Source organism: Anarhichas minor, unplaced genomic scaffold (genome assembly GCF_050575085.1).
Source record: "Anarhichas minor isolate MPS153535 unplaced genomic scaffold, ASM5057508v1 ptg000051l, whole genome shotgun sequence".
Taxonomy (NCBI): Eukaryota; Metazoa; Chordata; class Actinopteri; order Perciformes; family Anarhichadidae; genus Anarhichas; species Anarhichas minor.
In genome coordinates, this window is record NW_027466497.1 from 6,425,727 (window position 1) to 6,445,658 (window position 19,932).

At 38.9% G+C, this 19,932-nt stretch overlaps 3 protein-coding genes across 3 annotated transcripts; all 3 read right to left on the reverse strand.

Moving 5' to 3' along the window:
- Positions 1 to 2,615: 2,615 nt before the first annotated feature.
- LOC142971982 (major histocompatibility complex class I-related protein 1-like) lies at positions 2,616 to 19,572 on the reverse strand. Its single transcript, XM_076112734.1, has 5 exons — positions 19,461 to 19,572; positions 4,773 to 5,039; positions 4,251 to 4,529; positions 3,015 to 3,317; positions 2,616 to 2,719 (listed from the first exon to the last, which is right to left on the reverse strand). The coding sequence occupies exons 1-5, from the start codon at positions 19,492 to 19,494 to the stop codon at positions 2,616 to 2,618; spliced, it is 987 nt and encodes a 328-aa protein (XP_075968849.1). The 5' UTR covers positions 19,495 to 19,572.
- On the reverse strand, positions 8,087 to 14,587 carry LOC142931395 (major histocompatibility complex class I-related protein 1-like). Its single transcript, XM_076075292.1, has 5 exons — positions 14,515 to 14,587; positions 10,863 to 11,156; positions 10,347 to 10,619; positions 8,489 to 8,791; positions 8,087 to 8,205 (listed from the first exon to the last, which is right to left on the reverse strand). The coding sequence occupies exons 1-5, from the start codon at positions 14,585 to 14,587 to the stop codon at positions 8,087 to 8,089; spliced, it is 1,062 nt and encodes a 353-aa protein (XP_075931407.1).
- LOC142971938 (major histocompatibility complex class I-related protein 1-like) lies at positions 16,800 to 18,307 on the reverse strand. Its single transcript, XM_076112692.1, has 2 exons — positions 17,998 to 18,307; positions 16,800 to 17,161 (listed from the first exon to the last, which is right to left on the reverse strand). Exons 1-2 carry the CDS (start codon positions 18,305 to 18,307, stop codon positions 16,800 to 16,802), a joined length of 672 nt encoding a protein of 223 aa, XP_075968807.1.
- Positions 19,573 to 19,932: the final 360 nt, after the last annotated feature.

A 19,932-nucleotide genomic window follows, 5' to 3' on the forward strand; every position in this document is an offset into this window, starting at 1 on the left:
AGTCAGTGTCAGATGGACACGTTTGAATAATGGAATTATTATAAACACAGTGTGACGGAGTGAAAGTGAAACTATGACTCCTGATGTCGCTCTTTACAAAGTGACTGTTACGAGTTTTACAGCGACAATAATAACAGGAAACAGCGTAACGGTGAGAGTCACAGTGTGATCTTACCTGTAGATGCAACATGACAGAAGAGCAGCAACATAAATAACGTTTTCATGTTGATATGATAAGTAAACCTCAAGCTGAAGAGCGAGTCAGGTGAATGAACGTTCACCTGTGATACCGGGCATGCGCAGTGTAGACGTGGCGTTACCTTTAGAGTCATAACATCACCACATACATGGACATACAGTACATGGTTTTCAATGAACAGGAAGTATGAAAAATTGTAATCTGAAAAGTAACTATAGCTGTCAGACTAATAAGAAGTACGATAATTCCCTCTTAAATGTAGTGGAGTAGAAGTATATGAAACTTTATACTTCGAAATGGTAATACTACAAGTAGTACAAGTACCTCAACTTTGTATGCAGCCTTGTGTTTGAATAATATTGCTTAGTTAGCGTGCAGTCCTCCACTGTATAGACAGGTACAAAGACACAACAAAAATAACTTTACATTCATGATGCAGCTATTGACTAAAACATATTTTTACAAAACTTGTATTCTGATGTTTCTACATATTTCTACAAATATACAGAGATGGAAGAAGTATATATTGTACTTAAGTGAATGCAGCGATACCACAGTTTGTAAATACTGTTACAAGTAAAAAGTCCTGCATTCTATTTGTTTCTTTAGTAAAAGTGCAAAAGTATTAGCATCACAATATGTAGTATGAAGTACCAAAAGTAAAGGTACTCTATGCAGAATGGTCCATTTTAGAATCATATATTATATTACTGTATTATAATTATTGATGCATTGATTTATCTCTTTAATGTTGCAGCTGGTAAAGATGGAGTCAAACTACTTTATACTGCTGGGAAGCTTAATAGATAACACATCATTATAAGTTGATTTATACTTTGTAATCACCTGAATCTGCAAAGTATCTACAACCGTCAAACACATAGTGAAGTAAACAGTAGTTCAGTATTTCCCTCTGAAATCTAGTGGAGTAGAAGAGTAAAGTAGCATAACATGGAAATACTCAAGTAGGCAACTTCAAATACTACTTATAGGACCTACAGTACTTAAGTATATGTAACTACTACTACTGAGTTACATTCCAGCACTGCAAACATATTTATACAAAATATAATGTATTGTAATGCTGTTGTTAAAGTCGTAGACAAACGGACCTACATCCTGTTCTCCTGCAGGATGCCGCTGCTGCTGCCTCCAGCAGCCTGAGGGGAGTGTGTTGAGGCAAATCTCGCGATATTTCCAGTGAGACCTCTTTTGTCATCACAAAGCCGTTTTGCACCCAGGCAAGAAGAGTATTGTAGAAAATGCACCCCAGTAATGACACCAACATGGAGGCAATTCCTACACATAGGAAGTATATGATAAACAACATTTCCAAGACCACAAAGACGTTTTCAGCTCGTTAAATAATGAAGAAAATGCACCGGGCATGATGATTTAATGGTTAAACTTGCCAAGTCTGTTGAAAATGTTAGCGTGCAAAGACTCAGATTAATGGATAACCTGGTGATGCTGTTTTAAATGTAGCACTGATCTAAAGCGCACCTTTTGGATGCAGTCAATAGAAAAGACACCAACACAACAGTTGTACCGTAACAGAGATGTCTTTATTGAATTAATCAAACTTAATTCATACAGCAAAGTTTACACATTGATATTAAACAGGGAGTGTTTAACAAGAGTGAAAGCATGCGGGTGACAAACTAAAGAAAAAATGTACATTTATTGCACAAACAGAGAGAAAAAAGGGGAAGAAGGTATTTACAATTTAACCAAATAGTATTCATTAAAAATATAGTGACTAAAGTGAACCTTTTTTTTATTTGATAGAACTAGAAAGGTGCACTCAGTGATTGAATTAATATAACCCACAATTTGCAAATCCCACTTGAACATGCAGCCATATCTTAATTTGTATTCATTTGTATTAATAGATGCTGGACCATCAGGGGTAACTGGATTGAGAGAAAATCAGAAAATACTTAATAAATGCTTTGTAAGGCATAGATAGTCGGTAAAGTATGCCTTGCGAAAGTAAGGGTGGTCTTCAAATATCCCCAAACCCTCCAAAATACTGTCTGCGTGTCGACCTCAAGGACCATGGACAGAAGAGGACCCATCCATCATCCGGTCTGTCACAGGTCAGAACAGATAAAAGGTGAGCCAACCATTGGTTCATCAGTGTGACTGAAGACCTGTTTGATGCTGCAGACTTTGCCACGACACCTCTGGACATTTCACTCTGTGTTTGCAGGAATGAATCCTGAAATAAAGAGACGTTACAATATTAAATGTTAAAGAAAATCCAGAGTTTATGAAAAGAAACCAACAAAACACTTTTGCATGTTTAGCATGAACTTCACTGACTTCTGCTTTGACTGTAAATGTGGGAGAGCTCATACAGTATACGCAGTACGTCTTCTACTGTGTTGAATCCAACAGTGGAGTAAAAATGGCTTCACTCACCATTATTGTTCCTCCTCCAGATGAAGAGTCCAGCGATGCAGAGTGCCGGAAGCAGCAGCAGTCCTACAACAACTCCAGTAACACCAGCAGGAAACTCTGACGGAGAAACTGGAACACAAAACATTCACACGTTGTCTCTACCACAGATGATGAGAACAATGTTATCATGGAAATAATTGCCCAAACTATGACAATAAGAGTCAGAAGAAGAGGAGAAGAGGTCGCAAACCTGATTCTTCTATCAGGATTAAGAGGAGGGTTAAAGATTTAAAAGTCACAACAACTCATCTGTTGAATTGACAACAAAATGCTTTTGGGCATAACCTCTGAAGTTATGATCCAGGTCTAGCGTTCGTTTTTAAACTTCCATCACATCTGATCTCAGTCTTACCCCAGTTGGTCCTGATCTGTGCTTTGTCCAGTTTGGTGACGATGACGTCCTCCACACCAGAGAGATGAAACACACAGTCGTACCTCCTCCAGTCTTCAGGTGCGACTGATGAAAGGATCAGGTCCACACTGATCTGGAAGGATCCATCGTGGTTGGGGAGGATCTCTCCGTGGTCCACGTCCTCGTGATGCTCCTCTCCATCTTTCCTCCAGTACATCATGGCTCTGTCAGGGTAGAAACCTGTAGCGTGGCAGCTGACTGGGGAGGAGGGAGTCTTCTGGAGGAGAGACACTGAGGGAAGGTCTAGGGATTTAAAAACAAACAAGAAAACTGTGTATAGGACTTAGGCTGGCATGTTATGCATCAATACAAATAAATCAGTTTAAAAGCATCAGTAAATATTGATGCACGTTACTTTCTTACCCTGGACAGTACACATGTCATGTGATTTAATTCACATGCACATCATGCAGTCTACTTACACCACCAGGGGGAGCCTTATTCATGATAATACTACACTTACCGAATTACTACTAGTGAGGCACTGCAATACATAGTGTATTTAATATTAAACAATGACAACATCTGGGGGTTGTGAAATGTAAATAGAGAGTAAAAATAAAGTCCTGCTACACAAATCTCTATTAATCATTGAGAATGTTTTGGTAATCTGTGTTTATTTGTGAAATAATGAATAATAGTTTGAACTCTAAAAGCCTTGAACATTTCATTTAAATTTGTTTTATTTTGAGGGTTTATATTTAAATTAAATTATTTGAGAGGTTTAGACAGGAAGTGTCTCTTTGTGTTTGTCTCTCTCACCTAGACACAACTGTTTGTAATGAATCTAAACCAAAGCCTTTAATCCTTACAATGCATTGTATTTTATAAGCTTAACATATGTTTTTTATTAAATGTAAAGATATGTAAATCAGTGAAAATGCTACTGTTTAATAACCATGTTGTTCATGTACTGAATTTTAATTTAAGGACCATTCATCATTAAATCAATAATCTATTCATTGATATTCCTGAGTATCAGTAATCATCAATAAATATTGGTCCCAGCTCTAATTATTATTTATCTTAATATTAACATCCCAACATGAAGTACTAGAATAAAAGAGATGAAGTGAGGTGAGAGAAACTATGTCCATATTTACTCTACATTAAAAACAGAAGAGGCGTGTGAACACTTTAGTGTCCTTTAAAGAGCATCAGGTCACATGAATCTACCTGTTCTCTGCAGAGAGCTCCTCCCATAGTGCACATACTCCTTCAGCCAGTGAGGACATTCGTGGATGTAGTAATATTTATTGTATTCTAATCTGGCTTTGTCAGCATCCCATCTAAGTTTGGTGCTGAACGCCTGCTGTCTTGGTGCAGTCCACGTCAGCGTCTGCAGGTCCAACACAATGAAGTCTTCTCCATCATAACCATACTGATGAAAACCAATCACCTCTCCAGTCTCATCATCCCACTCACAGCCCTTCATCCTCTGTAAAATGTGGGCACCTGAGAGAGGTAGAGAGGGAGAAAGTGACATCGCAGCACAGACGATTATTAACACATAACATCACATCTTCACCACAGAGACACGCTGATCCACCAATTACTGGCTCTGTGGAAGCCACTCAACATCTGCTGGAAAACAGAGTGAAAGTCCATATTCTCTTCATCAAAAAGCACTGGCATGTGTTCATACAGGAAGCTACATCTCAGCAGCTAAACGTTAAACATGAACATAAACAGACCTACCTCCAGTTTGGTTTAAGCGCTGCTTCAAGCCGTCAAGGTTGGTTCTGAGGAACTGCTGATTGTTAAAACACCTCTGAACATACAACTCCATGTGTTGTGGGTCATCCTTTAGCAAATCTCTCATCCAGTCCTGTTTAGGCTCCACGATCTTGCTGTTGCTGTCACAGTAACCGATCTGGACGTCATTGACCATCCCAAGACCCACAAACTCTGGAAGGTTTGTGACTCCAGAAGTTCCAGTCAGGAAATATTTCAGGGAGTGTTTCACTGCAGGACAAAGAAGGTTTATTGGAACTGAATTTGTATATACGTTTTGTGGATATTAATGGTCGTAAATTACAAAATAAAGGGAGTATTTAAAAATATGTTAAACCACAATGAGCTACCTAAAGAATATGTTATAGACCCACTAACGTTACTAATTTTATGTTGTGACTTTGTGCATTGAGCAACGAGTCATGTAGATGGCCCGTGTACAATAATAATATGTTTTATTGTAGCCTTATTTTAAATCATGTAACTTTGGCCTTCTTACAGCAGATATTTGTTCATTTGCGATTGTGTACTTTAGGGAATTATTATTATTAGCTAGTCAACGTCTTGTAATAGTTGTCGTATATAATTTGATTTACAAACAATAATATATGGGGATAGCCTCTATCCTCCCTAAAGATACGGACATTACTTCACACAGAGGTTATGAACAACTTTTACTTTCCTCCACTAAAGCATGAATGCAGCATATGTGTCGTTCTGTAACGCACTGACGAGTAACCTACATGAGAACAATACATAGGCTGATCATGTGAAGTCAGTGTCAGATGGACACGTTTGAATAACGGAATTATTATAAACACAGTGTGACGGAGTGAAAGTGAAATTGTCGCTCTTTACAAAGTGACTGCAACGAGTTTTACAGCGACAATAATAACAGGAAACAGCGTAACGGTGAGAGTCACAGTGTGATCTTACCTGTAGATGCAACATGACAGAAGAGCAGCAACATAAATAACGTTTCCATGTTGTTATGATAAGTAAACATCAAGCTGAAGAGCGAGTCAGGTGACTGAACGTTCGCTTTTGATACCGGGCATGCGCAGTGTAGGGTGTGGCGTGACCATTAGTCATAACATAAAAAATAGTCAAAATCACCACATTTGGATAAACAATGAACAGAAAGTATGAACAATTGTAATCTGAAAAGTAACTATAGTTGTCAGACTAATAAGAAGTACGATAATTCCCTCTTAAATGTAGTGAAGTAGAAGTGTATGCAACTTTATACTTCTAAATGGTAATACTACAAGTAGTACAAGTACCTCAACTTTGTATGTAACTATGTGTTTAAATAATATTGCTTAGTTAGCGTACAGTCCTCCACTGTATAGACAGGTACAAAGGTACAAGTAAAATAACTTTACATTCATGATGCAGCTATTGACTAAAACAATATTTATATTCTGATGTTTCTACATATTTCTACAAATATACAGAGATGGAAGAAGTACATATATTGTACTTAAATCAATGTAGTGATACCACAGTGTGTAAATACTGTTACAAGTAAAAAGTCCTACATTTAAAATATTTCTTTAGTAAAAGTGCAAAAGTATTAGCATCACAATATATCACAATAATATAATACATTTAATTAATCTGGTGCATCATATTATAGCATCTCACCTCCTCCATAGATTTGGCACAGGTAAGGAAAACACCCGACGTTTCCAATCCCCACTGCAAAGCCAATACATGTCAGCAGGTACTGAACCTTGTTGTCCCATTTGGGTCTCTCCTCCACCCCAGAGTCTTCTGCTCTGCCCATCCTCAGCCGGCAAAAAGCACAATCCCAGCTCGTCTCTGTCTTCCTCCCTTTAGTGGGCTGTCTTTACTGTTCAATTCAATTTATTTTGTATCGCCCAAAATCACAAATTGACCTCGGAGGGCTTTACAATCTGTACACACACGACATCCTCTGTCCCAGGACCCTCACACCGGTACAGGAAGAACTCCAAACAAAACCTTTAACGGTGAGAAAAAAGTAAGAAACCTCAGGGAGAGCAACAGAGGAGGGAAGTGTACAGAATGAACAACATAATAGAGTTACAACACATTCAATGCATATGACATGAATGATTCATGGACTGTTGGTTAATCAGTAGCAGCTTTGAGTCACGGTTACAGAATTTATTGTTTTTTAAGAGGAAATCAGGCCACCGGGATTTCCTGTCAAAACACCGGGCATGATGATTTAATGGTTAAACTTGCCAAGTCTGTTGAAAATGTTAGCGTGCAAAGACTCAGATTAATGGATAACCTGGTGATGCTGTTTTAAATGTAGCACTGATCTAAAGCGCACCTTTTGGATGCAGTCAATAGAAAAGACACCAACACAACAGTTGTACCGTAACAGAGATGTCTTTATTATTGTTAATACAACTAGAAAGGTTCACTCAGTGATTGAATAAATATAATGCATAATTTGCAAATCCCCCTTAAACATGCAGCCATAACTGGCCACCCAAAATATAATGCAGTTTGCATTACACATCCATCAAACATGTAGAAAAAGTTATGAAAACAGCAACAAATGTAAACTGTGATATTGCAAAACTGTTGAAGATATCAAAAAGCTGACTTATGCATTAATAGATTGCTGGACCATCAGGGGTGAGCTGACGACCGTTCATGTAAACATTGTCAAAAAACTGAACCAGAAAAAGGAGAGGACATCTGGAAAGCACCCAACCTCAGAGCACTTGGATGACCTCATAGAAGAGTTCCCATTAACTTCATAGGAGTGCTCCGACACATGAAGATCACAAACAAAGAAGGAACATATTGATTATATCCTCTCTCATGTTGGAAAAGGCAGCTGACAGAGAAAAAAACAAAGTATGACTTCAAATATCCCCAAACCCTCCAAAATACTGTCTGCGTGTCGACCTCAAGGACCATCGACAGAAGAGGACCCATCCATCATCAGGTCTGTCACAGGTCAGAACAGATAAAAGGTGAGCCAACCATTGGTTCATCAGTGTGACTGAAGACCTGTTTGATGCTGCAGACTTTGCCACGACAACTCTGGACATTTCACTCTGTGTTTGCAGGAATGAATCCTGAAATAAAGAGACGTTACAATATTAAATATTAAAGAAAATACAGAGTTTATGAAAAGAAACCAAAAAAACACTTTTGCATGTTTTGTATTAATTTCACTGATCTCAGCTTTGACTGTAAATGTGGGAGAGCTCATACAGTATACGCAGTACGTCTTCTACTGTGTTAAATCCAACAGTGGAGTAAAAATGGCTTCACTCACCATTATTGTTCCTCCTCCAGATGAAGAGTCCAGCGATGCAGAGTGCCAGAAGCAGCAGCAGTCCTACAACAACTCCAGTAACACCAGCAGCAGGAAACTCTGACGGAGAAACTGGAACACAAAACATTCACACGTTGTCTCTACCACAGATGATGAGAACAATGTTATCATGGAAATAATTGCCAAAACTATGACAATAAGAGTCAGAAGAAGAGGATAAGAGGTCGCAAACCTGATTCTTCTATCAGGATTAAGAGGAGGGTTAAAGATTTAAAAGTCACAACAAGTCGTCTGTTGAATTGACAACAAAATGCTTTTGGGCATAACCTCTGAAGTTATGATCCAGGTCTAGCGTTAGTTTTTAAACTTCCATCACATCTGATCTCAGTCTTACCCCAGTTGGTCCTGATCTGTGCTTTGTCCAGTTTGGTGACAATGTCGTCCTCCACACCAGAGAGATGAAACACACAGTCGTACCTCCTCCAGTCTTCAGGTGCGACTGAGGAAAGGATCAGGTCCACACTGATCTGGAAGGATCCATCGTGGTTGGGGAGGATCTCTCCGTGGTCCACGTCCTCGTGATGCTCCTCTCCATCTTTCCTCCAGTACATCATGGCTCTGTCAGGGTAGAAACCTGTAGCGTGGCAGCTGACTGGAGAGGAGGGAGTCTTCTGGAGGAGAGACACTGAGGGAAGGTCTAGGGATTTAAAAACAAACAAGAAAACTGTGTATAGGACTTAGGCTGGCATGTTATGCATCAATATAAATGAATGAGTTTAAAAGCATCAGTAAATATTGATGCACGTTACTTTCTTATCCTGGACAGTACACATGTCATGTGATTTAATTCAGATGCACATCATGCAGTCTACTTACACCACCAGGGGGAGCCTTATTCATGATAATACTACACTTACCGAATTAGTACTAGTGAGGCACTGCAATAAATAGTATATTTAATATTAAACAATGACAACATCTGGGGGTTGTGAGATGTAAATAGAGAGTAAAAATAAAGTCCTGCTACACAAATCTCTATTAATCATTGAGAATGTTTTTGTAATCTGTGCTTATTTGTGAAATAATGAGTAATAGTTTGAACTCCAAAAGCCTTGAACAGTTAATTTAAATTTGTTTTATTTTGAGGGTTTATATTTAAATTAAATTATTTGAGAGGTTTAGACAGGAAGTGTCTCTTTGTGTTTGTCTCTCTCACCTAGACACAACTGTTTGTAATGAATCTAAACCAAAGCCTTTAATCCTTACAATGCATTGTATTTTATAGACTTAAGATGTGTTATTTATTAAATGTAAAGATATGTAAATCAGTGAAAATGCTACTGTTTAATAACCATGTTTTTCATGGACTGAATTTTAATTTAAGGACCATTCATCATTAAATCAATAATCTATTCATTGATATTCCTGAGTATCAGCAATCATCAATAAATATTGGTCCCAGCTCTAATTATTATTTATCTTAATATTAACATCTCAACATGAAGTACTGGGAGTTAAATGTGTTCATGTAGCAGATGCAGATGTGAATGATCTCACTTAAAGTCACGATGAGGAACTTTAACTGATTATGAAACAGTCTCAGTCTAATACTGATGCCTCTGAGTGGGAACATTGGCTATTTTTATATAGTGAATCTTAATGCTTGTCATCTGAGCCACCGGGTCAGATTTAACGCAAATTTAGACAAAATCATGCAGGTTCCTCAGAAGCTCCACAGACAGACCATGATCCGGCTTCCCTACAGCCTTTGGCCTTGAGCCAGCGTCGGTGGAAGGTGGAGAACTTTGCACCCGTCAGCGGCGGCTTCTCTTCCAGCCAGTAGAAGCGCTTCATCTTGCTGCTCCGCTGGGAGCCAACACAAACACCATGCTGCTGGAGGCCCAGGCCGTGTTACTGGGCCCGCTGGAGGGAATGGAGTCACGGGAGAACCAGAACCAGGAGTGCATGGAGCACACTGTCAGACCTCTGCTGCAGTAAAATGAGAGGTTTTCTAAAGGGACCCTGGTGCTCACAGACACGACCGCTTTTATCCACATGGACCGCCAGAATCAACACAAAGTTAAAGTTCCTTCTAGTAGCTTTAAGTGAATAAAGTTATGAAATAAAAGTGGAGAGGACGCCAAGAATAAAAGAGATGAAGTGAGGTGAGAGAAACTATGTCCATATTTACTCTACATTAAAACAGAAGAGGCGTGTGAACACTTTAGTGTCATCAGGTCACGTGAATCTACCTGTTCTCTGCAGAGAGCTCCTCCCATAGTGCACATACTCCTTCAGCCTGTCAGGACATCTGTAGAAATATTCATTGTATTCTGATCTGGCTTCGTCAGCATCCCATCTAAGTTTGGTGCTGAACGCCTGCTGTCTTGGTGCAGTCCACGTCAGCGTCTGCAGGTCCAACACAAGGAAGTCTTCTCCATCATAACCATACTGACTAAAACCAATCACCTCTCCAGTCTCGTCATCCCACTCACAGCCGCTCATGGTCTGTAAAATGTGGGCACCTGAGAGAGGTAGAGAGGGAGAAAGTGACATCGCAGCACAGACGATTATTAACACATAACATCACATCTTCACCACAGAGACACGCTGATCCACCAATTACTGGCTCTGTGGAAGCCACTCAACACCTGCTGGAAAAGAGAGTGAAAGTCCATATTCTCTTCATCAAAAAGCACTGGCATGTGTTCATACAGGAAGCTACATCTCACCAGCTAAACGTTAAACATGAACATAAACAGGCCTACCTCCAGTTTGGTTTAAGCGCTGCTTCAAGGCTTCAATGTCGGCTCTGAAGACCTGCTGATAGCTAAAACACATCTGAACATACCACTCCATGTGTTGTGGATCATCCTTTATAAAATCTCTCATCCAGTCCTGTTTGGGATCCACGATCTTGATGTTGCTGTCACAGTAAACCAGCTGGACTTCATTGACCATCCCAAAACTCACAAACTCTGGAAGGTTTGGGACTCCAGAAGTTGCAGTGATGAAATATTTCAGGGAGTGTTTCACTGCAGAACAAAGAAGGTTAATTGGAACTGAATTTTTATACAAATTATGTATATTTATTTATTTATTGGTTTATTTGAACAGGACAGTGCATATTAATAAAAACATTTCTGCAAATGCGCCAGAGTTAGCCAAAAGGTAATTTTTCATCTGTAGTCCCAAGAGGCAGATGTTACAAAATAAACCTAAAAACAATGTAAGATTAAAGTTAAAAGGTTATACAATATTGACACTTAACAATGCGTGCACAAACAATGAAAAAAGTGAGAATAAAACTGTTATACATTGTCAAGTACAGACAAGACATGCAACACAGAGGCTATCAAAGTCAGCACACACAAAGCAAATAAAAAGGATAACTATGTTAAAATAGAAACATGGACTAAAACAGTATTATGCTGTAGTTGTTTAGAAACTAAAAAACATCCACATCAGAGGCACAAAACATAAAAGCATGCAGAGTATATGAAATACATAAATCACTCAGACACAGCTAAACAACAATAAAAGACAAGCATGCAGGTAGTTGACGGTCGACCGGCAATTTAAAGAAAGACAGAAAGGTGACAACAGACAGATCGAGGGAAGTTCAACACAGACAGAGAAACAGTTACAATCTAGTGCTGACAGAGCTGGGTACTAACTAACCATTTCTGTAAGTGACATTTAAATGACCTGTATGTGTGTAGTTCTCTAATGGTCACTGGGATGGAGTTCCATTGTTGTGCATCTTGTACTGAAAATGCAGACTGACTGAAAGCACTTTTCCTGAGTGGGATAATGCAATCCCCTCTTGCTGCTCCTCTTGTGAGCCGATATCAAGTTGTTCTTGTGATCACAAATTGTTTGAGCGGAGGAGAGGTCAAGCCATGTATAATTTTGTACATGAGACAGACATTCACATATTTAATCATGTTCTCCCAACTAAACAAGTTATATATTTTTAGTATAGGGCAATGATGAGAAAGAACAAATTTTTTATCAAGGATTTTGAGTGTTCGTTTATACAATGACTGCAGTGGTTTCAGAGTAGTGGTGCTAGCCTGTGACCAGGTTGTTAAACAGTAAGTGATATGGGAAACGACCATAGCAAGCATGTATGTCTTAGCTGCCTCTGTTGACATGTAGTTTCGTGTGAACCTGAAATTTGATAGATTAAATTTGACCCGGTTACAGACCTTTTTCACCTGAGATTTGAATGACAATTTGGAATCAAAAAGTACTCCGAGATACTTGTGGTCAGGTACAACCTGTAGCCTCTTCCCAGATACAAAAACATCTGGCTCTACACTTCCAGAGTTTGTTTTGGTAAACAACATACACACTGTTTTGGATACATTTAGTTGTAAACAGCATTGCTTTACCCATGCAGTTACATGAACCATGGAGTTAGTGAGTTAATTTGCCACTTGTCCCATTTTGCTACCATGCAAGTAAATCACAGTGTCATCTGCATACATTTGGATGTTGGTGTCAGGGCATGCTGATGGCAGATCATTGATATATAAAGAGAACAGCAGTGGGCCCAGGACAGATCCTTGTGGGATGCCTGTGGACAAGTGCAGGGCGGTAGATTGATAGTTCTGTATTTGGACATACTGTGATCTATTTAGCAAATACGATTCAATCCATTTAAGTGTACCTGAGGAGAAATTGTAGCCGTGCAACTTAGACAAAAGAATGCTATGGTTAACAGTGTCAAATGCCTTCTTGAGATCAAGAAACACAACTCCAACAACTCCCCCTTTGTCCATTAGAAATTAGATTTTTTTCTGTGAAGAAACAGGTGGCTGTCTCAGTAGAATAATTGACTCTGAAGCCGAATTGCATTGGGTGAAGGGCAAAATAACTGGTATTCAAATGGCAGATCATTTGCTCAGCTACCAACTTCTCTGCAACTTTTGATATTGTTGGCAGGATACTGATGGGTCTGTAATTACAGGTAGAAAGGGGATCTCCATCTTTGAATACTGGAACAACAGCAGCCGACTTCCAAACACTGGGAAACATGCTCTGAGAGATTGAGAGGTTGATGATTTTGCTGATGGGATCTGTTAGTGTTGTGTTAAGTTATTTGAGCATAACTGCATCCATACCAAATACATCCTTTGCTTTGGAAGGTTTAAGAGACCTGATTATTCTCGTGACCTCTGATTGAGTGACATTTTTTATGTTGAAGGTCAGCTACAATAAATTTACTGTACAGACGTGTGTTTTCTCAGAGGAGAAACATTTAGCAATAGTAGCTACAGAATCAATGAAATATTGATTGAAAGCTGTTGCTACTTCCGTGGGTTATTTGACAGCTTTCCATTTATGTTAAGTTGCTGCAGCTTCCTTACTTTGTTGAAATGTCCCGTTAGCTTGTGTAACTGATCCCAGATCATTTTAGTTTTACCTCTTGCCTTTTCTATTATAGTCAGGAAAAAATCTGCCTTAGCTTTTCTTAATTTCTTTACCACTTTGTTCCTCAGCATAGCAAAATGTTCTGTCATGGCTCGATTTATTTTTAATTGCAGTTTTTAAGACACAATCCCGTTCTTTCATTAATTTTAAGATATCATCATTTATCCAAGGAACAGTGTTTGATATTTTTGTTTGTAAATTTGCGATTAAAATCCTTAATAGTGTTTTTAGAATTTAGAATTTTAGAATTTTTGACTGTCTTCCTCAATGTCTATTCCCAACAGTAGTTCATCCCAGTCAATTAGTTGAACAGTGTTTTTAAAATCTTCTTGATTGTTTTTGGGGATTCTAAAAGATTCATCATCCCTGACAGAAGGCCTAAAACGCTTGCTGGTTAGTTTCCTGGCTACCAGAGTCAGATTGTGGTCAGAAAGACCAGTTACCATATTGAGAGATTTTAGAACTCTCTCAGGCATATTACTAAATATTAAATCAATTTGGGTCCTGGAGGAATTTGTTATTCTTGTGGGCCCACTGATCAACTGTACAAGGTCAAAGTCATCAGTTATCAGTTTAAGATTCTTTCTAGATGATTTGTCCTCCCAATCACCCATAATAATTACCTCTTTACTGAAATTGCATTCTTTTAATAGTTTCTTAAATTCCTCATAGAAATTATTATTGGATTTAAAAATCATGATTTTATTGTTTGGCACAAACTGGACATTTTGTTTTTAACTGAAACTTGGTAAAACCAAGATAACAGTGCAGCTGGTCTTATTGAATCAACACCTCATAACTTCAGTTTCATGAGTGAAACAAGAGTGCATAAGAAAGGAGGTGGAGTTGCTATTTTATTTAATGATTCTCTTCAATGCAAGCAGATGTCCTATGGTCATTTTACTTATTTTGAATATGTGGCTCTGAATTCCACTCGAGGAAAACACCAGACGTTTCCAATCCCCACAGCAAAGCCAATACATGTCAGCAGGTACTGAACCTTGTTGTCCCATTTGGGTCTCTCCTCCACCCCAGAGTCTTCTGCTCTGCCCATCCTCAGCCGGCAAAAAGCACAATCCCAGCTCGTCTCTGTCTTCCTCCCTTTAGTGGGCTGTCTTTACTGTTCAATTCAATTTATTTTGTATCGCCCAAAATCACAAATTGACCTCAGAGGGCTTTACAATCTGTACACACACGACATCCTCTGTCCCAGGACCCTCACACCGGTACAGGAAGAACTCCAAACAAAACCTTTAACGGTGAGAAAAAAGTAAGAAACCTCAGGGAGAGCAACAGAGGAGGGAAGTGTACAGAATGAACAACATAATAGAGTTACAACACATTCAATGCATATGACATGAATGATTCATGGACTGTTGGTTAATCAGTAGCAGCTTTGAGTCACGGTTACAGAATTTATTGTTTTTTAAGAGGAAATCAGGCCACCGGGATTTCCTGTCAAAACACCGGGCATGATGATTTAATGGTCAAACTTGCCAAGTCTGTTGAAAATGTTAGCGTGCAAAGACTCAGATTAATGGATAACCTGGTGATGCTGTTTTAAATGTAGCACTGATCTAAAGCGCACCTTTTGGATGCAGTCAATAGAAAAGACACCAACACAACAGTTGTACCGTAACAGAGATGTCTTTATTGAATTAATCAAACTTAATTCATACGGCAAAGTTTACACATTGATATTAAACAGGGAGTGTTTAACAAGAGTGAAAGCATGCGGTGACAAACTAAAGAAAAAATGTATATTTATTGCACAAACAGAGAGAAAAAAGGGGAAGAAGGTATTTACAATTTAACCAAATAGTATTCGTTAAAAATATAGTGACTAAAATTAACCTTTTTTTTTTATTTGATACAACTAGAAAGGTGCACTCAGTGATCGAATAAATATAACCCACAATTTGAAAATCCCACTTGAACATGCAGCCATATCTTAATTTGTATTAATAGATGCTGGACCATCAGGGGTAACTGGATTGAGAGAAAATCAGAAAATACTTAATAAATGCTTTGTAAGGCATAAATAGTCGGTAAAGTATGCCTTGCGAAAGTAATGGTGGTCTTCAAATATCCCCAAACTGTCACGGGGCATGATGGTGGACTCAAACGCAGACCAGAAGTAGAGTGAAAAGGGAATTTAATAAACACTTAAATCAGAACATGAACACTACAAGAACACACCGGGAATCCAGGGACGAGACAAGAGACGAGGGGGCAAATCCAGCATGACGAGGCAGGGCAGGCAGACGTGGGAAACCGGGAGCAGGACAAGACAAACGGGCGGGTAGAACACAAACAATGACCTGGCAGTGAGTGACTGAGAGACAGGGGTTTATAAGGTGACTTGAACAGGTGAGGAGAGTTGTGCTGATGAGGGAGTGCTTGATTACTGATCAGGGACAGGTGAAGGGAGTTGGAATGGTGCTGAGGGAGTGGCTGACAGGTAGAGTGAGGAGCTACAGAAAAACACACTCAGAACACACAAGGCAAAGCCTGATCGTGACATAAACTCTCCAAAATACTGTCTGCGTGTCGACCTCAAGGACCATGGACAGAAGAGGACCCATCCATCATCCGGTCTGTCACAGGTCAGAACAGATAAAAGGTGAGCCAACCATTGGTTCATCAGTGTGACTGAAGACCTGTTTGATGCTGCAGACTTTGCCACAACAACTCTGGACATTTCACTCTGTGTTTGCAGGAATGAATCCTGAAATAAAGAGACGTTACAATATTAAATGTTGAAGAAAATACAGAGTTTATGAAAAGAAACCAAAAGAACACTTTTGCATGTTTTGTATTAATTTCACTGATTTCTGCTTTGACTGTAAATGTGGGAGAGCTCATACAGTATACGCAGTACGTCTTCTACTGTGTTGAATCCAACAGTGGAGTAAAAATGGCTTCACTCACCATTATTGTTCCTCCTCCAGATGAAGAGTCCAGCGATGCAGAGTGCCGGAAGCAGCAGCAGTCCTACAACAACTCCAGTAACACCAGCAGCAGAAAACTCTGACGGAGAAACTGGAACACAAAACATTCACACGTTGTCTCTACCACAGATGATGAGAACAATGTTATCATAGAAATAATTGCCCAAACTATGACAATAAGAGTCAGAAGAAGAGGATAAGAGGTCGCAAACCTGATTCTTCTATCAGGATTAAGAGGAGGGTTAAAGATTTAAAAGTCACAACAACTCGTCTGTTGAATTGACAACAAAATGCTTTTGGGCATAACCTCTGAAGTTATGATCCAGGTCTAGCGTTAGTTTTTAAACTTCCATCACATCTGATCTCAGTCTTACCCCAGTTGGTCCTGATCTGTGCTTTGTCCAGTTTGGTGACGATGTCGTCCTCCACACCAGAGAGATGAAACACACAGTCGTACCTCCTCCAGTCTTCAGGTGCGACTGATGAAAGGATCAGGTCCACACTGATCTGGAAGGATCCATCGTGGTTGGGGAGGATCTCTCCGTGGTCCACGTCCTCGTGATGCTCCTCTCCATCTTTCCTCCAGTACATCATGGCTCTGTCAGGGTAGAAACCTGTAGCGTGGCAGCTGACTGGGGAGGAGGGAGTCTTCTGGAGGAGAGACACTGAGGGAAGGTCTAGGGATTTAAAAACAAACAAGAAAACTGTGTATAGAACTTAGGCTGGCATGTTATGCATCAATAAAAATAAATCAGTTTAAAAGCATCAGTAAATATTGATGCACGTTACTTTCTTACCCTGGACAGTACACATGTCATGTGATTTAATTCAGATGCACATCATGCAGTCTACTTACACCACCAGGGGGAGCCTTATTCATGATAATACTACACTTACCGAATTACTACTAGTGAGGCACTGCAATAAATAGTATATTTAATATTAAACAATGACAACATCTGGGGATTGTGAGATGTAAATGCAGAACAAAAAGCCTTGAACAGTTCATGTCAATTTTTTTATTTCGAGGGTTTATATTTAAATTTAATTATTTGAGAGGTTTAGACAGGAAGTGTTTCTTTGTGTTTGTCTCTCTCACCTAGACACAACTGTTTGTTATTAATCTAAACCAAAGCCTTTAATCCTTACAATGCATTGTATTTTATAAGCTTAACATGTGTTTTTTATTAAATGTAAAGATATCTAAATCAGTGAAAATAATACTGTTTAATAACCATGTTTTTCATGTACTGAATTTTAATTTAAGGACCATTCATCATTAAATCAATAATCTATTCATTGATATTCCCGAGTATCAGTAATCATCAATAAATATTGCTCCCAGCTCTAATTATTATTTATCTTAATATTAACATCCCAACATGAAGTACTAGAATAAAAGAGATGAAGTGAGGTGAGAGAAACTATGTCCATATTTACTGTACATTAAAATAAGAAGAGGCGTGTGAACACTTTAGTGTCCTTTAAAGAGCATCAGGTCACGTGAATCTACCTGTTCTCTGCAGAGAGCTCCTCCCATAGTGCACATACTTCTTCAGCCAGTGAGGACATATGTGGTTGAAGTAATATTTCTCGTATTCTAATCTGGCTTCGTCAGCATCCCATATAAGTTTGGTGCTGAACGCCTGCTGTCTTGGTGCAGTCCACGTCAGCGTCTGCAGGTCCAACACAATGAAGTCTTCTCCATCATAACCATACTGATTAAAACCAATCACCTCTCCAGTCTCATCATCCCACTCACAGCCGCTCATCCTCTGTAAAATGTGGGCACCTGAGAGAGGTAGAGAGGGAGAAAGTGACATCGCAGCACAGACGATTATTAACACATAACATCACATCTTCACCACAGAGACACGCTGATCCACCAATTACTGGCTCTGTGGAAGCCACTCAACATCTGCTGGAAAACAGAGTGAAAGTCCATATTCTCTTCATCAAAAAGCACTGGCATGTGTTCATACAGGAAGCTACATCTCACCAGCTAAACGTTAAACATGAACATAAACAGACCTACCTCCAGTTTGGTTTAAGCGCTGCTTCAATCCGTCAATGTTGGCTCTGAAGAACTGATGATTGATAAAACACCTCTGAGTATACAACTCCATGTGTTGTGGGTTATCCTTCATAAAATCTCTCATCCAGTCCTGTTTGAGCTCCGGGGTCTTGCTGTTGCTGTCACAGTAACCCACCTGGACTTCATCGACCATCCCAAAATTCACAAACTCTGGAATGTTTGTGACTCCAGAAGTTGCAGTCAGGAACAATTTCAGGGAGTATTTCACTGCAGGACAAAGAAGGTTTATTGGAACTTAATTTTTATACAAATTATGGATATTAATGGTCGTCAATTGTAAAAAAAAGTATTTAAAAATATGTTAAATCACAATGAGCTACCTAAAGAATATGTTATAGACCCACTAACGCTACTAATTTTATGTTGTGACTTTGTGCATTGAGCAACGAGTCATGTAGATGGCCCGTGTACAATAATAATATATGTTTTATTGTAGCCTTATTTTAAATCATGTAACTTTGGCCTTCTTACAGCAGATATTTGTTCATTTGTGATTGTGTACTTTAGGGAAATATTATTATTAGCTAGTCAACGTCTTGTAATAGTTGTCGTATATAATTTGATTTACAAACAATAATATATGGGGATAGCCTCTATCCTCCCTAAAGATACGGACATTACTTCACACAGAGGTTATGAACAACTTTTACTTTCCTCCACTAAAGCATGAATGCAGCATATGTGTCGTTCTGTAACGCACTGACGAGTAACCTACATGAGAACAATACATAGGCTGATCATGTGAAGTCAGTGTCAGATGGTTTGAATAACGGTATTGACGGAGTGAAAGTGAAACTATGGCTCCTGATGTCGCACTTTAGAAAGTGACTGCAATAATAACAGGAAACAGCGTAACGGTGAGAGTCACAGTGTGATCTTACCTGTAGATGCAACATGACAGAAGAGGAGCAACATAAATAACGTTTACATGTTGTTATAATAAGTAAACTTCAAGCTGAAGAGCGAGTTAGCTGATTGAACGTTCGCCTTTGATACCGGGCATGCGCAGTGTAGGCGTGGCGTGTCCATTAAAGTGATAACATCAAAAATAGTCGAAATCGACATCACCACACATGGACATACAGTACATGGTTTTCAATGGACAGGAAAGATATGAAATTGTAATCTGAAAAGTAACTATAGCTGTCAGACAAATAAGAAGTATGATAATTCCTCTTAAATTTAGTAGAGTAGAAGTTTATGCAACTTTATACTTCTAAATGGTAATACTCAAGTAGTACAAGTACCTCAACTTTGTATGTAACTATGTGTTTGAATAATATTGCTTAGTTAGCGTACAGTCCTCCACTGTATAGACAAGTACAAAGGTACAACTAAAATAACTTTACATTC